This window comes from Acanthisitta chloris, unplaced genomic scaffold (genome assembly GCF_000695815.1).
Source record: "Acanthisitta chloris isolate BGI_N310 unplaced genomic scaffold, ASM69581v1 scaffold19799, whole genome shotgun sequence".
Lineage (NCBI taxonomy): Eukaryota > Metazoa > Chordata > Aves > Passeriformes > Acanthisittidae > Acanthisitta > Acanthisitta chloris.
The window spans coordinates 190-19,341 of record NW_008691113.1 but is presented as its reverse complement, the minus strand read 5'-3'; the positions used below and the strand labels follow the sequence as shown (position 1 = coordinate 19,341).

The 19,152-nt window shown below is 47.7% G+C and overlaps 2 protein-coding genes across 2 annotated transcripts; both read left to right on the top strand.

The window, feature by feature from the left end:
• Window positions 1-404: 404 nt before the first annotated feature.
• On the top strand, window positions 405-5,157 carry LOC103809297 (keratin, type I cytoskeletal 13-like). Its single transcript, XM_009082126.1, has 9 exons — window positions 405-1,010; window positions 1,102-1,184; window positions 1,789-1,945; window positions 2,141-2,302; window positions 2,601-2,730; window positions 2,934-3,156; window positions 3,428-3,741; window positions 4,191-4,304; window positions 5,132-5,157. Exons 1-9 carry the CDS (start codon window positions 405-407, stop codon window positions 5,155-5,157), a joined length of 1,815 nt encoding a protein of 604 aa, XP_009080374.1.
• A 6,129-nt stretch (window positions 5,158-11,286) lies between these two features.
• Window positions 11,287-16,952, top strand: LOC103809296 (keratin, type I cytoskeletal 9-like). The gene is made up of 8 exons (XM_009082125.1): window positions 11,287-11,979; window positions 12,674-12,756; window positions 13,193-13,349; window positions 14,254-14,415; window positions 14,867-14,992; window positions 15,190-15,416; window positions 16,122-16,483; window positions 16,927-16,952. The coding sequence occupies exons 1-8, from the start codon at window positions 11,287-11,289 to the stop codon at window positions 16,950-16,952; spliced, it is 1,836 nt and encodes a 611-aa protein (XP_009080373.1).
• Window positions 16,953-19,152: the final 2,200 nt, after the last annotated feature.

The window sequence follows — 19,152 nt, the reverse complement described above, 5'->3', positions numbered from 1 at the left end:
CACTGCCCTGTATTCTGGCAGAGAGTTGTTGTGCTGAGAGGGATGTGACCAGGACGAGGTGAGTGGGATGAGTTTGTTTCGGGTGACTGTAAGTCGGTGCACTAGATCTCAGCACAGATCTCCCTAATTCAGAGCCACCCAAACAGAAATTACATGTTTTGTGTCAACAAACAAATGGTCACCAACACTTAGAGGAAGGGTTAAGCTTCCTGACACTGCCAAGCATCTCCCTTTGGCAAATTAGGGCTTGCAAACACGGACGGATGTGTGTACTCCCTGCCACGGCGACACCCACTGTCTCAGCTATAAATGCAGAGGAGGCCAGCTGGAATTCGGAGCTATGATTCCAGAACAACTGTAGGACCAGCTCTGAGTGTCCACCTGAGTTATTTGCTGCTGCCACGATGAGCTGTGGCTCCAAGCAGCCCCTGAAGAGCTGCCTGCGAGGGAGCAGTGGTGGCGGTGCCAGCGGTGGGGGCGGTGGAGGGGGCAGCATGCAATCCTCGGCCTCCTCCAGAGGAACCTCTTCCAGGACCAGTGGTGGTGGCAGGTTTTCTGGCAGCAGTTGTGGCGGAGGAAGCTCCCGGAGCAGCTATGGTGGTGGTGGTGGTTACGGAACGGTCAGGCGCGGCAGCTACGGAGGAGGAATGAGCAGTGTCAGCTGTGGAGGAGGAATGGGTGGTGGATATTACGGAGGGGGAATGTGCCGTGGCAGCATGGGAACAGGGTTCAGGTCAGGGGGTAGTGGCTTTGGAGGTGGCTATGGAGGGAGCTTTGGTGGTGGAGGTGCTGGTTTCAGCTTTGGTGGTGGAATTCTCTCCAATGATGAGAAGTTGACCATGCAGAGCCTCAATGAGCGTTTGGCTTCCTACATGGACACAGTCAGGAATCTGGAAAAGGAAAATGCTCAGCTGGAACAGTTAATCAGGGAGTGGTATCAGAAACAAGGTCCCACGGGCCCAAAGGACTACAGCCACTACTATGGACAAATTGAAGAACTCCAAAACCAGGTAAGAGGTTCTTTGCCCAGAGAGGTCTGAGCACTGACAGACCGAGAGGTTCCCAGGAAATGTTTTCCTCAGCATGTTGTTTCTCTTCCAGATTGTGGCTGCGGCTGTGGAAACCAACAAGGTACTCCTGGACCTGGATAACACAAAGATGACTGCAGAAGACTTTAGGATAAAGTAAATATCTATTCCTCTTTTCCAGGCATTGACTTCCTTCCTTCTGCTTTCCTCAGCTTAGTTTCGTAAACTCATTCCATAGACAAATGTCAATCCACAGGGCCTTGGGCTCCTCCACGGCAGCACAGCTGTAATAACTTGTGAAGCCAAAATGTTCAGCATTTCTAGAATGATCTTTGGTGGAAATTCTGCCCAAGGCTGTGGTAAAGCTTTGCTTTTAAGGAAACAAACCCAGTGATTTTCTGTGGCTGGAGGTCAGGTGAGACATAGAGGTGGAGCCAGCACAAAGCTGCAGTAAGAAGAGACGGTGAAAGAGACCACAGAATACATTTTAACATTGAAGTTCAATATTAACATTAAACTTTACATTTGTTAAGTATAAAGAATAATAACTTTATGTTATTGAGTAATATCGTTAGATGATAAGTACTGGCTGATGGTTTCCTACTTCTGCCGGTTGTGGGAGGCAACAGCTGCAAGGTCCAGACACAAAAGCAGGCACTGAGGTACTGGAATAGGTGAATTCTTGCATAAATAACATCAGTAGGAGAAGGACTGAGATGCCAAGGGCAGTGCTGAGCCCTCTGCACTGCCCCTGGCACAGGTACGAGATGGAGCTTGGGTTCCGGCAGAACGTGGAGTCTGACCTCAACAGCCTCCGGCCCTTGCTGGATAACCTCACCCTGCACAAGTCCGACCTGGAAATGCAGTTTGAGTCTCTAAAGGAGGAGATCATCGACCTCAAGAAGAACCATGAGGAGGTAAGAGTTCCTTGGAGCACAAACTGGAGATGTGGGAGTTTCCACAGGTGACCGAAATACCCATCCCTGCTCCCCCTGAACCAGCAATGAAGGGGAAGACCAAATCATTGCAACCCCAATCCCCCAGAATAAACGCATACATTCTTGAAAGGTTCTGTTAGTGTTCATTGTCCTTGGGCCTGGTTATCCCTGCAGGAAATGAAGATGCTGCAATCCCAGTCTGGTGGGGATGTGAATGTGAAGATGAATGCTGCCCCAGGAGAGGACCTGCTGAAGAAATTGAATGAGATGAGACAAGAATATGAAGCTATAATTCAGAAAAACCGTGCAGAGGTTGAAAAGTGGTATGAAAGCAAGGTAAATGGTGACAGGCTGAATGCTCATGTTCCAAAGAGAAACACCAGCCCTTGGGAAGAAATTCCTGTAGTGGAGTGACACAACATCCATTGCTTTAAAATATACTAATAGAGACCCTTTGATCAAAATGAAGGAAATCACAAATGGGCTTGAACTGCTCTGGCAGAGCCACACAAGCAGTTTAACACCCCTTTATTGCCCTGATGTGACTTGTGTTCCACTGGGTCCCAGGACAAACTGCCATGTTGACATTGTGAATAAAACTCAGAAATTTCAACTCTGTCCATTCCTTTTTCAGATGGAGGAGGTGAGTCAACAAGTGCACTTGAGTGGGCAGGAAGTGGAATCAAGCAACCAGCAGATCTCTGTGCTGAGACGTGAATTTCAGAGCCTGGAAATCGAGCTGCAGTCGCAGATCAGCATGGTAGGTCACAACTGCTCCTCATCCTCTGATGTGCAAATGGCTTGGGAGCTGCTGGAATGGCAGGAGGTTGCTCTAGCTGGCACAACAGCCAATGAAGATGCTTAGTGCATCAGGCACCGTATGAGATGTTTCTCATTTGGGGCATAAGAATGGTCTAATCCTACCACATTCCCATGAACACTGCGTTTGGTTTCCCTTTGCAGATAGACTCTCTGCAATCCAACCTGGAGGACACGGAACGTCGCTACAACATGCAGCTGCAGCAGATCCAGAGCATGATTGGCCCCTTGGAGGAGGAGCTGGCCAGCATCCGCTGCGAGATGGAGAGCCAGAACCAGGAGTACAAGATGCTGCTGGGCATCAAGAGCCGCCTGGAGCAGGAGATCCAGCAGTACCGGGCACTGCTGCAGGAGGGACACCATGGCATGAGGTATGGACCTTGATTCACTGCCATTGATGCAATCAGGGGAAGAGGAAAGCAGCAATATTTGCATTAGAACTGATGTAACTGATTCATCCTCCACGTATTTACTGCAGCCACAAGAATTCAGGTGGAATCTGAATCCTTTCTGGCAGTGTGTGTTACTGAAGTAGTTAGGGTGGCAATTTGCCATTTCTTCCCCTAAGTACCAGCAGAAAGTGCTGTTATCTGGGGAAAATGAAAGGTAAGGAGGAAATAACACTCCTCTTCCTCCTTACAGCACCTCAGAGGGAGGAGCTGGTGGCTCTTCAGGAGGAGGTCATGGAGGTGGACATGGAGGTCATGGAGGAAGTAGTGGAGGAGGAAGCAGTTGGTCCTCAGGTGGAGGAAGCAGTGGAGGAAAAAGTGGAGGATCCTATGGAAGATCTTCCTCTTCTGAAAGTGGAGGAGGAGGAAGTGGAGGAAGAACAGGAGGTGGAACCTGTGGTAAAGCTTCAGGTGGAGGAGGTGGCAGTGGTGGAGGAGGAGGAGGCAAATCCTGCCTCTCCCGCTCTTCATCTTCCCAGTCCCAGCCTGGAGACTCCTCTGAAAGCCAAGGTAAAAAATGGAATGAAAAAGTACATCCTGCCATTCAGGTTTCTCCCTGAACAGCAAGAAAGGTTCTGGCAACTTCCTTCCTGGAAATAGTTTCACTATTTTTTCCCAATGGTGTCTTAAGGCCACTCTGCCATTTGTTCTTAGGCAGTAACAAACCAACAGAGCGACTCGACTAAAGGGATGCCATGAAGGGTTGTACCACAGGAGGTGTAGAGAGAGGAAGTGAAGGGGGAAAAGATAACATGATGCCCAAGCCAAAGCATGCAGGGACCTGGAGAAGTCAGGAGTTAGAAATATACCTGGCATGAAGGTGGTGGTTAAAGCAGGGTGGAATAGTTGGACCACTCCAGACATCTAAAATGTAGTCATTAAACTATAGCTGCAAAGTGCTGATGCAGCAAAAGGTGGGGAGTGACCACGAGGTCTGCTCCATGCTGATTTCCCCACTGTGGATCCAGGAGGTGCTGGAAACATGAAGCTCTGCCTGGAGGGGAACAAAACATTGGAGAGAGGAGCAACCATGGAGGAAGTGTCTGAAGCCATAAAACACATGAGACTGGGTAAGGCTCCAGGTCCTGACAGCAGCTCAGGGAAACACCTGAACACAGTGAAAACCAACAGGCAGGTAAAGCTTTTAGAAAGGTTCACTTCCACTTCTGATTTGTAAAGAAAAGATGGGAAATGATGCTGCTGTGAGGCTCCCATTTATTCCTTATCATCCTCAGACTCAGCCAGGCTGTAATCTGTCTCCCAAACCTGCTGTTCCATCCCAGACTGACAGCTGGGCATGGCATGAGAGTCAACTCTCAACCAAAGGGCCTGAAGCCATCAGGGCAGTCAGTGGGACACTGTACACACACAGCTGATGCTGAAACAAAGGCAGTGAATTCAGAAGGATTTTGTGTCATGAGGAAGATTCTTGGGTGAATTTTGGTGCAGATGAGCTCTAGTTTTCAAAAATTCCAACACAGGATTTGCAAACTCCTCTATAAAAACTCACTCCTCTGTTCAAAGGTCCTATCTGACCTGCCCCACTCCTGCATATACAAATGTTTGGCAGACAAGATTGACACACATTTTGTGCCATCTGTCTTTAACTTGTAAAGATTTGTTGTAGATCTCCATACACAAAAATGCAGAGTCTAAGCTCATCAGTATTTGGTTTATTTACACAGCTGAGAACAGAAGCAGGTCTGTAGTTAACTGCTGAAGCTGCACACACACACGTGCAAACATGAAGTCTGACACTGCTGGAACCTTTCTGGAAGGCTGGGAACAACCTTGGAGCACTAAGAACTGCACAGGAGATACTTATGGAGTATCAGAGATGAAAAGTGCTGAATGAGCTAACACTTACAAATCCTTGCTAACCTTCATCTTTCAACAGGGAGTTTCAGGAGGTCTGAGGAGTGACTGCTGAAACCAGCACCTTCCACAGCAGGACCTCACCAGTGAGACCTTTGGACCGAGCACGGCCGAGCACAGCTCTGCCAGCAGCAGGAGCAAAACTCGTTCAAGTTACTCAACACTGCTGACTCCAGGGGCTCCTCAGAGCTCTCTGGGTGTCCTGTCTGCTTCTTCCATCTGTACTTCTGTTCCTAATCACTGTGACCTGAGTTAATCTCTACCGTGATTGGTGATCCTGTGGAATTAAGGCTAATAAATCTTTGCTTCTCTCTGATGCAACCAGAGAACTGTGTCTGGTTCGAGTTCCTTTAGGGGAGATTTTCATTTGAATCAGCTGCAAACACCAAGCCCTGTCTGTGCACCACACAATAATGAGTCGGGTTATCCACAAGAGCCAAAGTTTGCAGTGACATATTCACCATTTAGGACTCCCTGGGCAGAACTTTTCACTGCTGGGAACAATGCTCTAGTGGTCCCTGTGATGGGAAACCTCATAGTCAAGCACCTACTCAGTTCTGCTCCTGACTTCTATCAGGGTTTCATGAGCTTAAGGGACTGACTAGCCCCTAGAAAACCACTGAAAAATGAACTCTATGGGTAATTTCACTTGAAAATAACCCAGAGGGTTTCTCACACCTGCTCACAGACACATCCTTCCTCCCCTCACCTGCTTAAACCCACACAGGAGTATCACTGCTGTAAGTCTTTCAGTTTTACAATCACCAGGTTTGTTCTTTACCCTCTGAGGAAGGCATCTCCCATGGGAGAGGGTTGGGAAACACAGGCTGAGTGGGAGACCGTGGGAACAGGAATCCTGAATGCCCAAGTTCCAGGCAGAGCTGTGATTCATGTCGTTGCCTTACACCAGGCTCTCAGCCACGTGAAGAGCATTGAAAAACAAAAAGAATCTAATAAGAGTCGATTTTTTTCAAGACCTGAGTCTCTCTGGGAGCCTGAAGGACTGACTCACCTTCCTGAAGGACTCCTGCATGCACTGCACCATGGTGGTGGTGATCACATCTGCCAGGACACCCCATCTATCACCTTCTTCACTCTTAACCCCTTTGCAGCATCACATCACACTTGTCTCTGTTTTCCTCCCCGTCCCCTGAACCTGCTTTGCTCCCCTTCCACCTCTGGCAGGCAGTGGCAGCTCTTTCTCAGACCTGTCTGCCTAGGGGATGCAGCTAACAGCCCCAATGGATGGAATACTCCCAAATCCAGGAGCTCTGCTTCTCATACCTCCAAGAGGAGCTTGCCAGGCTAACCTCAAAAATGTTCCTGCTCAGTGCATGCTTCCTGCCCTTCACAGGGTGATTGTCAGGCCAGCACCTTACAGCAGAACCCTGATGGAGCAGTTGGATACTATTTCCTCAGAGAGCAGCCTGTCCATGCTGGAGCTCACTGCTCCACAGCAGCTCTGAGCACTACTCACACCTCTTGCTCCTGTTCTTCTTCCCAAAAATACAACTTGTAGTATTTTGCTGCTAGTTATGTAATTCTCAGGCATCTCTACATCTAACCTGAATTCCCCCAGAATGAGTCCTTGGGGGAGAAAAGCAGAAGGAAGAGGAGTTTGGAGCATGGGAAGGGCAGTGAGGCAGTTCAGGGGCTGAGAAATCAACACTGAGCAGAAACAGGTAGAGGATGTAACGTGTTGCAATGCTCAGTGCAGTTCTGCTGCTGATTTAAATGCTTATAGTGATATGTTGTAAGTGACCATTTCTGAGCCAGGAGAATAAATAAAATAACATTACTACTGCTGTTATTACTACTCAGCATTGAATGTACCATTTTCTTCCTTACCTAAAGTCTCTACCTCTTAACAAGGTGGTTTTATACTCTTCCTGCAAGACATTAATCTTAATCTACAATGCAAATCAGCTTCATAATGACGTTTATTTTCTACACGCTGCAGTATGTGACAAAATGTCCAGAGCAGAGCACCGAGGCTGGTGAAGGGACTGGAGCTCAAGTGCCATGAGGAGAGGCTGAGGGAGCTGGGGGTGTTCAGCCTGGAGAAGAGGAGGCTCAGGGGAGACCTCATCACCCTCTGCAACTCCCTGACAGGAGGTTGGAGTCAGGTTGGTCTCTTCTCCCAGGCAACAGCAGCAGGACAAGAGGGCACAGACTCAAACTCTGCCAGGGGAGGGTTAGGTTGGATATTAGGAAGAGATTTTTTCTGGAGAGAGTGTCAGGCATTGGAATGTGCTGCCCAGGGAGGTGGTGGATTCCCCATCCCTGGAGGTTTTCAAGCTGAGACTGGATGTGGCACTTAGTGCCATGGTCTAGTGACCACGGTAGGGTTGGACTTGGTGATCTTGGAGGTCTTTTCCAACCTGATTGATCTTAAGATTCTATGAAAATTAATACAAACCACCAATAATCTCACAAAACCTCCTACTTAATCATGGCATTAGTGCCCATTACAGACTGAATTGAGATGGTTTCTTACCAGACCCTGGAGGAAAATGCCAGTTTAAGGATTCTTTCATTTTTCCATTCTGTGTTACAGAATCTGGACCTGAGTTATCACTGGCATTTGCTTACAGGTTTACCATGAGGAACCACATAGAAAAGCAAACTCATTACAAAGCAGGAGTGAGAAATACAGGCATTGTAGTGTCAGAGCTCAAGGCAGGCTCACAGTGGGGCTAAGAGATCCTGAGGAGTGAGGAGAACTTTGCTCTTTTTATTTGCATGCATTTCGTTTGGGATTAATCAGCATAATGAGCTTTAATTTTATGGGCACTGAGTGTTGCAATTTGAATACTTACCTGGTGTTCCTATTAGTGCTCTGAGAAGATAATTGGGGAACGTGTTAGAGCAAGACCTGCACAGCAACCTTGGGCAGAAATCACTGTGCACACACACTCCTGCGTGTTTGGCTTTGGAGCTCCCAAGCAATCCATGTGTCCATTTGAAGGCACAGATGGAATTCCCAGATTGCCTGTGTTGATCTCTCTTTTGTTGAGCATTAATTGGCAGCCCTATTAATTGCTAAGTGCTACCCAGGCCATATCCATGAGCTCCAGAGTGAGTACAGCAAAGCACATTGTGTCACTGCGCTGGGGGGAGGAAGGAACTCAGAGATCCTCCTGGGGCACACCTGGATCACCATGAGGGTCCCAGTGCCTTTCCTGCACTTCTCCAAGGGGTAACACCACTGGCTCAGGCAGGCATTGAAGTGTTGAGGGTTTTGTGGCAATAATTCTCCGTTTGGACCATCCAGAGGAGTCAGATCCCAAGGCAGTAGGCAGGAACACGACTTAACTACACTCATTCCCAAATCCTGGCTCAGTGGGTGTTTAACCACCTCAAGTCATCACATTCAGTAAAGGTTATGTTTTGACTGACAAACTCTCAGGCTGCTTCTGCACCGGCTCAGCCCAGGCTGAGGTGAAGGGGAGTGAGTACCACCTCCTTCCCACTGCCCATGGGCAAGCTGAGCCCATCCAGGCTGTCCCTGAGTGTAAATCCTTCACAGAGCTCAGCCCAGCAGGACCTTCCTCCCTGGGACATGCTTCAAGGAGAGCAGAAGCCATGGCAGCCCTTCCTTCACCCACTCTCCAGCTGCACCAGTGCCTTTGCGGATCAGGATCCCAATCTCCACAGTCCATCTCGGCACTGACCAGAGCATCCAGGTGTCGATGTCCAGCCTGAGAGGGCTCTGAGGCTGCACAGCCCAAAGGGACTGAGGCACCTGAACTCCAGAGAGAGGCAGCAGACCTTGGCAGGTGCTGACCATGCCCTCCTCCTTTTAGAGACAACACGAAAAATGCTGTTCCATTTTGGCACCAACCAAGAGAATTAGACCAATCAAATTGCCTCGTTCTGCTTGGCAAGCAACAATGTTCTGTAAGATATGGGTCCTGTATCAACACAGAAACATCAAGGATTCAACTGTGCATCATATATGGGAAAGAGATGAGAAAAGGTCCTAAAGGTGCAGGTTCCTTTTAGGTAGTTCCATGAATTCACATCATCCATGCAGAAACCCATGGCTTGACTCTTTTCTTTCAGTGCTTTCATTTTTTAAGCATTTTCCAAGCAAGCAATCAGACCTGCCCTTATCAGAGGACCATTCCAGCATGGACAAATCCCTGCTGTGAACAGGTACATGTGGAAAAAGACACCAATATATAAAGTAGGAAACAATGAGGGTACTCAGGAAGTACAAAAACAGATTAAGAGATTCTTTTGGCAAATTTCTTACTCTTTCTTTCATAATTCCAGAGAATTTTCTGCTCACTGTCACTAACAGACCCATAGATTGTTCTGGCTTGGCTATGAAAAGCATCTCTAAGGAATATCCTTGGAATCATTGGGGGGAATTTGAGCAGGATCATCAGTTTTACTTACCATAGTGGAATCTGTGACAAAGGGTCCCACTGACCAAAGGGACATTACCCACTCTCGGGGGCAAGCCAGCACTGAAAAGGAAAAGCATTTTCCCCTTTTTTTTGCATCTTTCTGCCCCAATAACAGACTGTGCTGAAGCCCAGAAACTGTTTGTGTTGCTGAGGTGTCACTACCAACCTCCAGCCGAGAACCAAGAGAAATCACAAAGCTGCTGAGAATCTTTCATCATCTTTGAACCACTGAGAGATCAAATGGCAAGATAAAATCAGGGAGCTTTGGAAAGAGATTGCCTAAGCAGCACTAAAGCAATGCTGGCACAGGCAAGGAGCAAAGGCCAGGACAAAGGATGAGGTCAGAAAATGCAAAATAATCCCGAATTTCCAATCAGCTCCCCACCAAGGAGGCCTTTGGAAGGCAAGAACTCTGCTGCACTGCCATCTCCAAGGGGTCCTGGACAGCAGACCAGAGCTGGCAGTTGCTCAGGTGTGCCCTGTGCTCCCTGCACCTGCGGTTCAGGGGGAGATTGCTCCATTCCATGACTACCTACAGTCATCAGAGGCTCTGTAACCCCATGGGGATGAGGGCAGGCAATGAAGATGTTTCAGTCACACACAACAGAACTGTCACTGGGAAACTGAGCACCTTCTCAAAGCCAACTGAGGCAGTTTGAGTCCATCTAAAGCAAGACACAAATGCTGGTGGTTTGCTGTGTTTGCACATCTGCCTTAGCATCCAACCTACTAAGTGAGGATGGAAAACCTTGACAGGTCTATCCAGGGTCAAATTCTGGGGATCAGGGCAGGGCTGAAGTGTGGGGCCATGTCTGTTGTGGTCTCAACAGTCTGATTTCAGCTGGTCTGTGCAAAAAGCCTTCCAGCTGTTCTCTCAGGATGCTGTTGGAGTCTCAAGGACCTCTGGTCTCAGAGCAGTAGGTATAATGACTTTATCACCTGTGATATGTGACACATTAACATGAGAAAGCATGAGCTGCTTTATATTAAACTGTAAAAGGTCTTCCCACACAATAATTTTTTGGCTGCTATCTGAGGTAATACAACTGCTAATTGGGTTACAATTGAGTTTCTAATATGCTTGAAGTATCCTTGATCTTCCTCCTATTTTAGATCAACAGCTCTTTGGTGAAAAAAGGCCCAATATTTTTTGTCTCTTTGAGTTCTAGGATGTGGCTGGCTGTCCCCTAGTGTTTTCTGCACACAGGAGGGACTGTGATCTTTAAATAAGAATCTCTGCATTGCCTGAAATAGCCTGACCATGCCAACAAATGTGTTCTCTAGGTGCTGACAGGGCTACACGAGTTGGGTCTCAATAGACAAGTCACACAGTCCTGTTAATGAAACTCTTGCACACTCTCACATATGGTGAGAAAAGGAACATAAACTGTGTAGAAAATCTGAAATGCACAAAATAGGTCAAGTCTGACAGCAGCACCTACAAAACCTTAGCAAAGAAAGTACCTGTTGCAGAGAAAGCTGAATGAAAAGAATCCTCCCAAAGTGAGATGTTCAATGCTAATCCAGCCCCAGCACTGCTGGATTGCCTGAGGTAGCTGCACAAAAACATCATTCAGCAAATTATTCTTGGCACAAACAAGAAGATTGGTAAATGCCCTGGGAGAAGGAAACACCCTGATGGTGACACCCAGTGTCAAATGTATAAATAGAGAGAGCTGGGGATGGAAATTTGCAGTCCTGAAGCTTATCAGGCTGTGAAGCTAAATTTGGGGTTGCAGTTAGACTCTCACCTGTTGTCACCATGAGTTGTGGCACTAAGTCTTCGTCTAGTACCATTAGAATTAGCAGTGGAGGTGGAGGTGGTGGTGGTGGTGGAAGATGCAGTGGTGGAGGTGGTGGAGGGGGTAGGTCTGGTGGATACTCCTCAATGTCCTCTAGAAGATACACCTCTTCTGGAGGTGGTGGAGGCTTTTCTGGGAGAAGCTTTGGTGGAGGAGGCTCCAGGACCAGCTATGGAGGAGGCTTCAGCAGTGGCAGCTGTGGGAGGATCAGCCGCAGCAGCTATGGTGGGAGAATGAGTGGTGGCAGTTACGGAGGAGGAATGAGCTGTGGAAGTATGGGAGGAGGATTTGGATCAGGAGGAGGTGGATTTGGAGGAATGGGAGGTGGTTATGGTGGTGGTGGATACGGCGGAGGTGGACTTAGTGGCTTTGGGGGCAGTGGTGGCTTCGGTGGTGGTGGTGGTGGCTATGGTGGAGGTGGTTTTGGTGGGATGGGGTTTGGGGATGATTCTGGCTTGCTCTCCACAAATGAGAAGTTGACCATGCAGAACCTCAACGATCGTTTGGCTTCTTACCTGGACAAAGTGAGACATTTGGAGGAAGAAAATGCTCACCTTGAGCAGCTGATCAGGGAGTGGTACAAAAGCCAAGGTCCCACTCAGAGCAAGGACTACAGCCACTATTACAGGACAATTGAGGAACTGCAAAACCAGGTATGATGGGATTTGGCTAACTTTGGAACGCCCCTGTTTGGGGTGCTGTATCCCCTCCTTTGCTTTAGCCAGGAAGCTGAGGAGTGTGGAGGCCAAGTCTGGCTGCCAGTTTGTCTCCTGTGTCCGGCACACGTGTTTGGTGCAGGAAGTGTTGCTGGGTGCAATGGCAGGTCAGCACCAGTGCCCCCATCACACTGCCTGTCCCTCGCTCCCATCAACGCTGAGCTGCTGCTTGCTTGTTCCTCACTCTCTTGAACAGGAGATAGAGCCACTCTTGCTTGTGTTTGCCACCCCTGAAACATGAATTGGATGTCTTTGGGAATATACAGGATGCTCCAGCACATGCAATTAGTCTCATGACCTCAGCCATGTAACAGTCCTGCACAAAAGCAGCTGCTGCCAAAAGCAACGGCAATTTTGCTCTCCTCCTGTTTCTTGAATACAAGGAGGTGATTTAATTATTCTGTCTGATGAGATATTTTAAATGGATATTTGGCAAGCAAAATTGGCAGCAAAGGCACTTTCCTTTAACTGGAAGCAATGAGGTCTTCTCTCAGGAGCTCCTGCAGCACTAGTCAGGCCTGACATCTCCATAAAGATGCTCTGCAAGGTGTTTCTGCACAGCTGTTTCTTCCTTCCGTGTGTCAGACTGAAAAGACAAGTGACTGAATAACACCTGCTCTCTCCCTTTCAGATTGTTGGTGCCAATGTGGACCTTAACAAGATGCTGCTTGACATCGACAACACCAGAATGACTGTGGATGACTTCAGAATGAAGTGAGTCGCTCCCTTCCTGGGCCATTCCATCTTGCCTCCCTTTACCCTCCAAGATTTCCCGTTGCTAACTAATCTTTGTAGAGGTTGGAGCCAAATATAGAATTGTTGAGACAAGCATTCTGAGGAGAATTGCTTTAGGTTTTCGCTACTATTTTTCTCCAGATAAGCTCTTGAAGAGACAAAGGTCTCTGTTCTAAGCTTCTTCAGCCTTGCATGTAGATTGATAAGCACAATCCTCATCTTATAAATCTCACCAAGAGGGACTGTACTGAAATGAAACACCTATTGGAGACAGAGAGAGAGTTAGGCCCTTTCTTTGAAGAACTGACAAGTGGGATTAGAGACCAGAGACCTATAATGGGAACTGGCCATGGTCAAAATACTGAACAAAGAGTCTGACAGCACCTTCACTTTCTTTCTTCTCTGTCTTCTTCAGGTATGAGACTGAGTACAGTCTGCACCAGAGTGTGGCAAGTGACATCAATGGATTACGTCCACTTTTGGATCAGCTGACTCTATCCAGGTCTGACTTGGAGACACAGTTTGAATCCCTGAAAGAGGAACTGGTCTATCTTAGGAAGAACCATGAAGAGGTAAGTTTCTCCACACTTCATTACCTGACAACAACACAACACTCAGAGAACTTCCCGTGGATTTTTCCACCAGCAATAACCAGGTTATGTAATAATCACTGGCTTTGATCATCCAACTTGACACGATCTGACTTTGACTTAGAGGAGCGTGTAGTGTCCATAGCTGCAGTGTCCAGTGCTGTCCAGTGCTGCAGCTGATGGAATACGACACTTAGGTCAACACACAAGACCAGGGGAATGAATGTCATAGAATCATAGAATCAACTGGGTTGGAAAAGACCTCCAAGATCATCAAGTCCAACCCTACTGTGGTCACTAGGCCATGGCACTAAGTGCCACATCCAGTCTCATCTTGAAAACCTCCAGGGATGGTGAATCCACCACCTCCCTGGGCAGCACATTCCAATGCCTGAGCACTCTCTCCCTAAAAAATCTCTTCCTAATATCCAACCTAACCCTCCCCTGGCAGAGCTTGAGTCTGTGCCCTCTTGTCCTGCTGCTGGTTGCCTGGGAGAAGAGACCAACCCCCACCTGACTCCAACCCCCTGTCAGGGAGTTGCAGAGGGTAGTTGTCTTCCATTACAAAGTACAGTTTTGTTGCTGAACTCATGGAAGGAAAACTGGATAGAATATATGGAGGAGTCAAAAGAAACTATTTCTGCTCTCTGCAATGAGATTTCCCACTGAGAAGAAAAGATTCCCACAAAGAGGACACTGCATAGAATTCCTTACAACCCTGTGGAGGTCACATGGTGCCTGGTGAGAGGCACTGCCAGTCAGGCTCAGGAACAGCAGGATTGTTCCACAACAGGGGAGGATCTGTGTCCCTTTATGTCCCTCCATGTGATGCCATTTCTCCTTACCTTCACCCTTTGAGAACCTTGTGGGGTTTTGTGTTTTCCAGGAAATGAAAGGACTGCAGACACAGTCTGGTGGGGATGTCAGTGTGGAGGTCAATGCTACTCCTGGCATCAACTTGATGGAAAAATTAAATGAAATGCGTTGTGAGTATGAAAGACTCATCGAGAACAACCGGAAGGAGGTGGAAAGCTGGTATGAAACCAAGGTAAAGCACGGGGGGGGGTTGGTTAGTGAATCTTTCACAAAGTGCTGGACCTACTCACATCCAGCAGAGGAAAGACAACTTCTCATATATTATTTATGGGATAGTAAATGACTTCAAGCAGTTTCCTGTAACAGCTCAGGTCTGGAGCATGAAGGTTATGTGGTAAAGTCACATAACCTCATAGACCATGTAGAACCTCTGTGTTCCAGCAGGCAGGTGAGCCACACAGGATGGTGGCACAGTGGCTTGTGTGAAATAAACAGTCTGCATTGCATCTCTATCCTTAATGACTGATTTCTCAGTGGTTTTATGATACCCACAAAGTGTTCTCTTATCATCAACCAATGCCTCAATTTTCCATGTGATTTCTCAGTGGTTTTATGATACCCACACAGTGTTCTCTTATCATCAACAAATGCCTCAATTTTCCATGTGAATTTTTTTTTTTCAGATGGAAGAAGTTAATCAACAAGTCCACTCAAGCGGTCAGGAGATACAATCCAGCAACCAGCAGATCTCTGAGCTGAGACGTGAATACCAGAGCCTGGAAATTGAGCTGCAGTCACAGATCAGCATGGTAAGGAAAGGCATTTGCTTCACCTGTGCCACAGGCTGTGTGTGGGGAGAAGGGTCACTCCATCTGAGCACAACGGGACACTGGATTGCTTCCCTCCTAAGACACACTTTTTTTCTGGTTTGTGAAGATCTCCCGTTTTCCCACAGAGTTAAAGTCTCCACATTCCCATGAACACTGTGTTTGGTTTCCCTTTGCAGATAGACTCTCTGCAATCCAACCTGGAGGACACGGAACGTCGCTACAACATGCAGCTGCAGCAGATCCAGAGCATGATTGGCCCCTTGGAGGAGGAGCTGGCCAGCATCCGCTGCGAGATGGAGAGCCAGAACGAGGAGTACAAGATGCTGCTGGGCATCAAGACCCGCCTGGAGCAGGAGATCCAGCAGTACCGGTCACTGCTGGAGGAGGGACAGCAGGACCTCGTGTACGTACTGGGAGTGTGACACTCAGGGCTGCTGGGTCAGTCACAGGCAGGAGGTGAACAGCTGAGATTAGCAAAACAGGTTTTGTGCTGAAATGAAGCAATGCTGCTGTCTTGGCCAATCCCTTCCCAGTCTGGGGTATATCATTCTGATCAGAATGTAACTCGTGTGAAGAAAAATCAATGCAGAAATTCTGAACTACTGATTTAGGGCTGGACAGGCAAATCTGTGTAGAGAGCCTGGTTCTAGGAAAGTCAGGAACTGAACAGAGGTCACCTTGGAAAAAACTAAGCAAAACCAGACCATAGTTTTCCAAACTTTCATCAAAGCCCCTGGAAGTTCAAGCTCCTTGAGCTTCCCTTGCACACTGAGCTTGATCCTGTCAAAGTGGTGCCTGAAAGAGCAGCTAAGGCTTCATTCTCTGCCAGTCGATTTCAAGCCAAACTGGTAAAGCAGCAGGGCCAAACATTGCAAGAAATCCCTAGGCAGAACATGGGAAGTGCAAAATCTCTTGCACTCAAGCTGAAATTGCAAGAGAGGCATATTTTTTGGCACTGCATGAGTTGTGTTGCTGCTCTGTGCTGGGTTCTAACTCAGTACAGCCCAGAGAGGAGATGGTTCCCATCAACAGCTGTAGCTGGATTGTCTTCAGATATCCAAATGCATTGGGTTAACTTTTTTCTTTCCTTCTTTCTCTCTCTTTGCAGAATCCCATCAGGAGGAATGGGAGGAGGCATGGGAGGAGGCATGGGAGGTGGTAGAATGGGAGGTGGTGGTTATTCTGGAGGTGGAAGAGGAGGAGGTGGTGGCATGAGCGGTGGATTTGGAGGTGGTAGCAGTGGAATGGGAGGAGGAATGGGAGGAGGAAGCTGTGCAGGAGGAATGGGAGGAGGAAGTAGTGGAGGAGGAATGGGAGGAGGAAGTGGAGGAATGGGAGGAGGAAGCGGCGGTGGATGCAGTACCATTGGAGGAGGAGGAGGAGGAAGAACCTCAGGAGGCATGAGCAGTTCCCACTCCTACTCTTCATCTTCCCAGTCGCAGTCCTGCAGGACTGGTGGTGAAAGCCAAGGTGAGAAGGGTGGTGTGGGCACAGTGTTCTCTCAGTCCCATCCTGAGTAACTTAACCACTGATTTATGCCAACACACTCTGCCAGGGGCAAACAGCACTGAGGATAAACTCACATTTCTGAGTGGGAGATTTACTGTTGTCACAATTCTTTCCTCTTTGAGTGTAAAGGATCAATTCTCCCTCCAAAAGGCACAGCCCATTTCTATTCCATCTGGTGGGTGACATCAGCTGATCCTGTAGTTAAACCCGAGCTGGTTCTATTCATCTCATTCTTTGCAGAACCTCATAAATCCCATTGCCTTTGTGCCATGCTGGAGTTTTGCTTTATGCTTTTGGAATGCTTGTGGTCACTCCTACCTGCTCCCAGTGCCTGGGGGATACTGGTGGCTCAGAGGTTCAGTGTCAGCTCTGATGAGGTTTGTGCTTCCTTTATTTCTAAACAGGCTATGCAAGAAAATCTTTTGACTAAGAATATGCATCAAGGATCCTCCAGTGCAAGACCTTCCAAACAGAAACTCTCCCAAATCCACTGTATCCCTGAGGAAAGATGCTCTGAACAGTTCCTGCTGCAGATGTCACCTCTCCCCCTGCCCTCCTGCCCTGCATGTTCTGCACTGCTTCTGCCCACAACACTCTGCAGCTTCGGTCACCTGCACCCAAACTGCTGCTTTACACATTCAGCCTGCTTGGTTCTTGGGTTGTTGTGAATCAGGAAAATGTCTCTAATAAAATTCCATTTCTGTCTGATGCAACCAGAATCCTGTGTGAGGTTTTTCTTTATTCTGAAGGTGTAAACACAAAGCCATGCCAAGACACACCTCCAGGTAGAGAGGTTGATGATACAATCCAGTAGTTGATAATGGAATTTAAAGCACAGTTTCTGAGCAGTCAGGGCAGATTATAATCTTGGAGTACCCTGGGCTGTGCTTTTGTTTTTTAATTATGTGCCAGATACTCTGGTGAGCTGAACTCTGAGACTCAGCTGGTGAATATCAGCCCAGAGGGGAATGCAGAGCCTCAGCACTCCATGAGGGTGATGGTACTGGCACCCAGGTCGGACACAGAGGAACACAAATGATTACAGAGCCAAGGCTGTAAAACAAAAGGAATGTTTCAATCCACAAAACTTAACTGACACTCACCTGGAAATGCACCAGCTAGGAATCTGGGTTTGAAGCGATACAAAAAGGAAGTGAAAAGCACCTTTTCTATGTTCTCCTCCATAAAATGGCAAGGCAGAATGGAGGCAGCAGCTGGTGAGAGACCCAGGTGGAGGGAAGGAAGAATTTGCAGGATCAGTTTACATCCATGGGGCATGGGATCGGGTTTGTGTGGCAAGGGTTGGGAAGCAGGGGGATACAGGGGTGGGTTCAGTGAGAAGCTGCTAGAAGCTTCCCCCGTGCCCAAAGGAGCTGGAGCCAAGACAGACCTGCCCCTGGCCAGGGCTGAGCCCATCGGTGATGGTGGCAACTCCTCGAGGATAACAGAGAGAGGAAAGGTGACCAAAACTGCACAGCTGGAGGCAGAGAGAGGACTCAGTTTATTTCTCCTGTAATACAGAACCCCTGCCTAGAGCACTTCTAGGCTGGATCCATCTCCCTCTCTGTGGATAAGCTGATTCACAGCAGGTCCCAGCAGCTCCTGGTGCTTCCTTTGCCCAGTCACTCTCCTGTAGGAGCTGTGGCACCAACACAGTGTACAGGTGGAAACCTGAGGAGCTGTTTCTGTTCAAGGCTTTTCTCAGTTTCACAAAAGCTGATTAGTAAAGATGGAAAAAGCAGCTCACTGCACAGTCCCTTATTGCACAGGCAGTGGAAAAAAGTACCCAAGTGTTTCTGTTGGGTGGTGCAAGACATTCTGTCATGGTTGCAAAACACCTTCACTGCAACAAGCTCAGGTAATGATTATATTTTTTCCAGATCTAATCTTTGGGACTGCACCTTTTCACCAAAGTTATTTTCCCACTGTTTTATATCATTCAAGGAGAGATTCTGTGAAATTCCTGTTTTAATATGGTTATGAAAATACTCAAATATTCCTCCTCAGTTTCCTCTGAGTCCACTTAAAACAGTTAGAATTAAGAGCTCTTTGATAGGAAAAGGTTTAAAATGTTTCCATACACCTTTTGTGGCTGTCACTCTGTGCTGTTCCACAAGAAAAAGGACTGTGAGGCCCATCCTGCACTGTCAGAGGAAGCTGAATGCCAGCAGGACCTTCCTCAATGCAAGCAGTGAAAACAGAGGGAAAAATTGAGAGTAAAGTTCTTCTCTCTAACAGACATGGGAATGCAGTTTTTAAAGCTTTTATTTCAGTGAATTAAAGTAGATTTCTAAATAGCTAGTGTAGATCTGGAATAAATCAAGAATGGAAATTCTGTTGGACTTTGTCATGACAGGAGAAGAGCAAAGGCTTGTTAGGGTTTTTTAGGAGCTCCCCTTTTGCTTTAAGGAATTTTCCCCCATACATGTTATCAGAAGACGTTGATGGTCGGATACTTAAGAGAGACAAAAGACCTCAGACACTGGGGGGGACACCTTTTTTCTTTTACAAAAGACCTCAGCCGCAGCTGAACCACCGAGTTTCACCTAAGAGGAGAAGGAAGGAGACAGACAACAAGGCAAAGTCTTCATTAGCTTCCAGTACCAGTGATATATTCCCAGATTAACAGA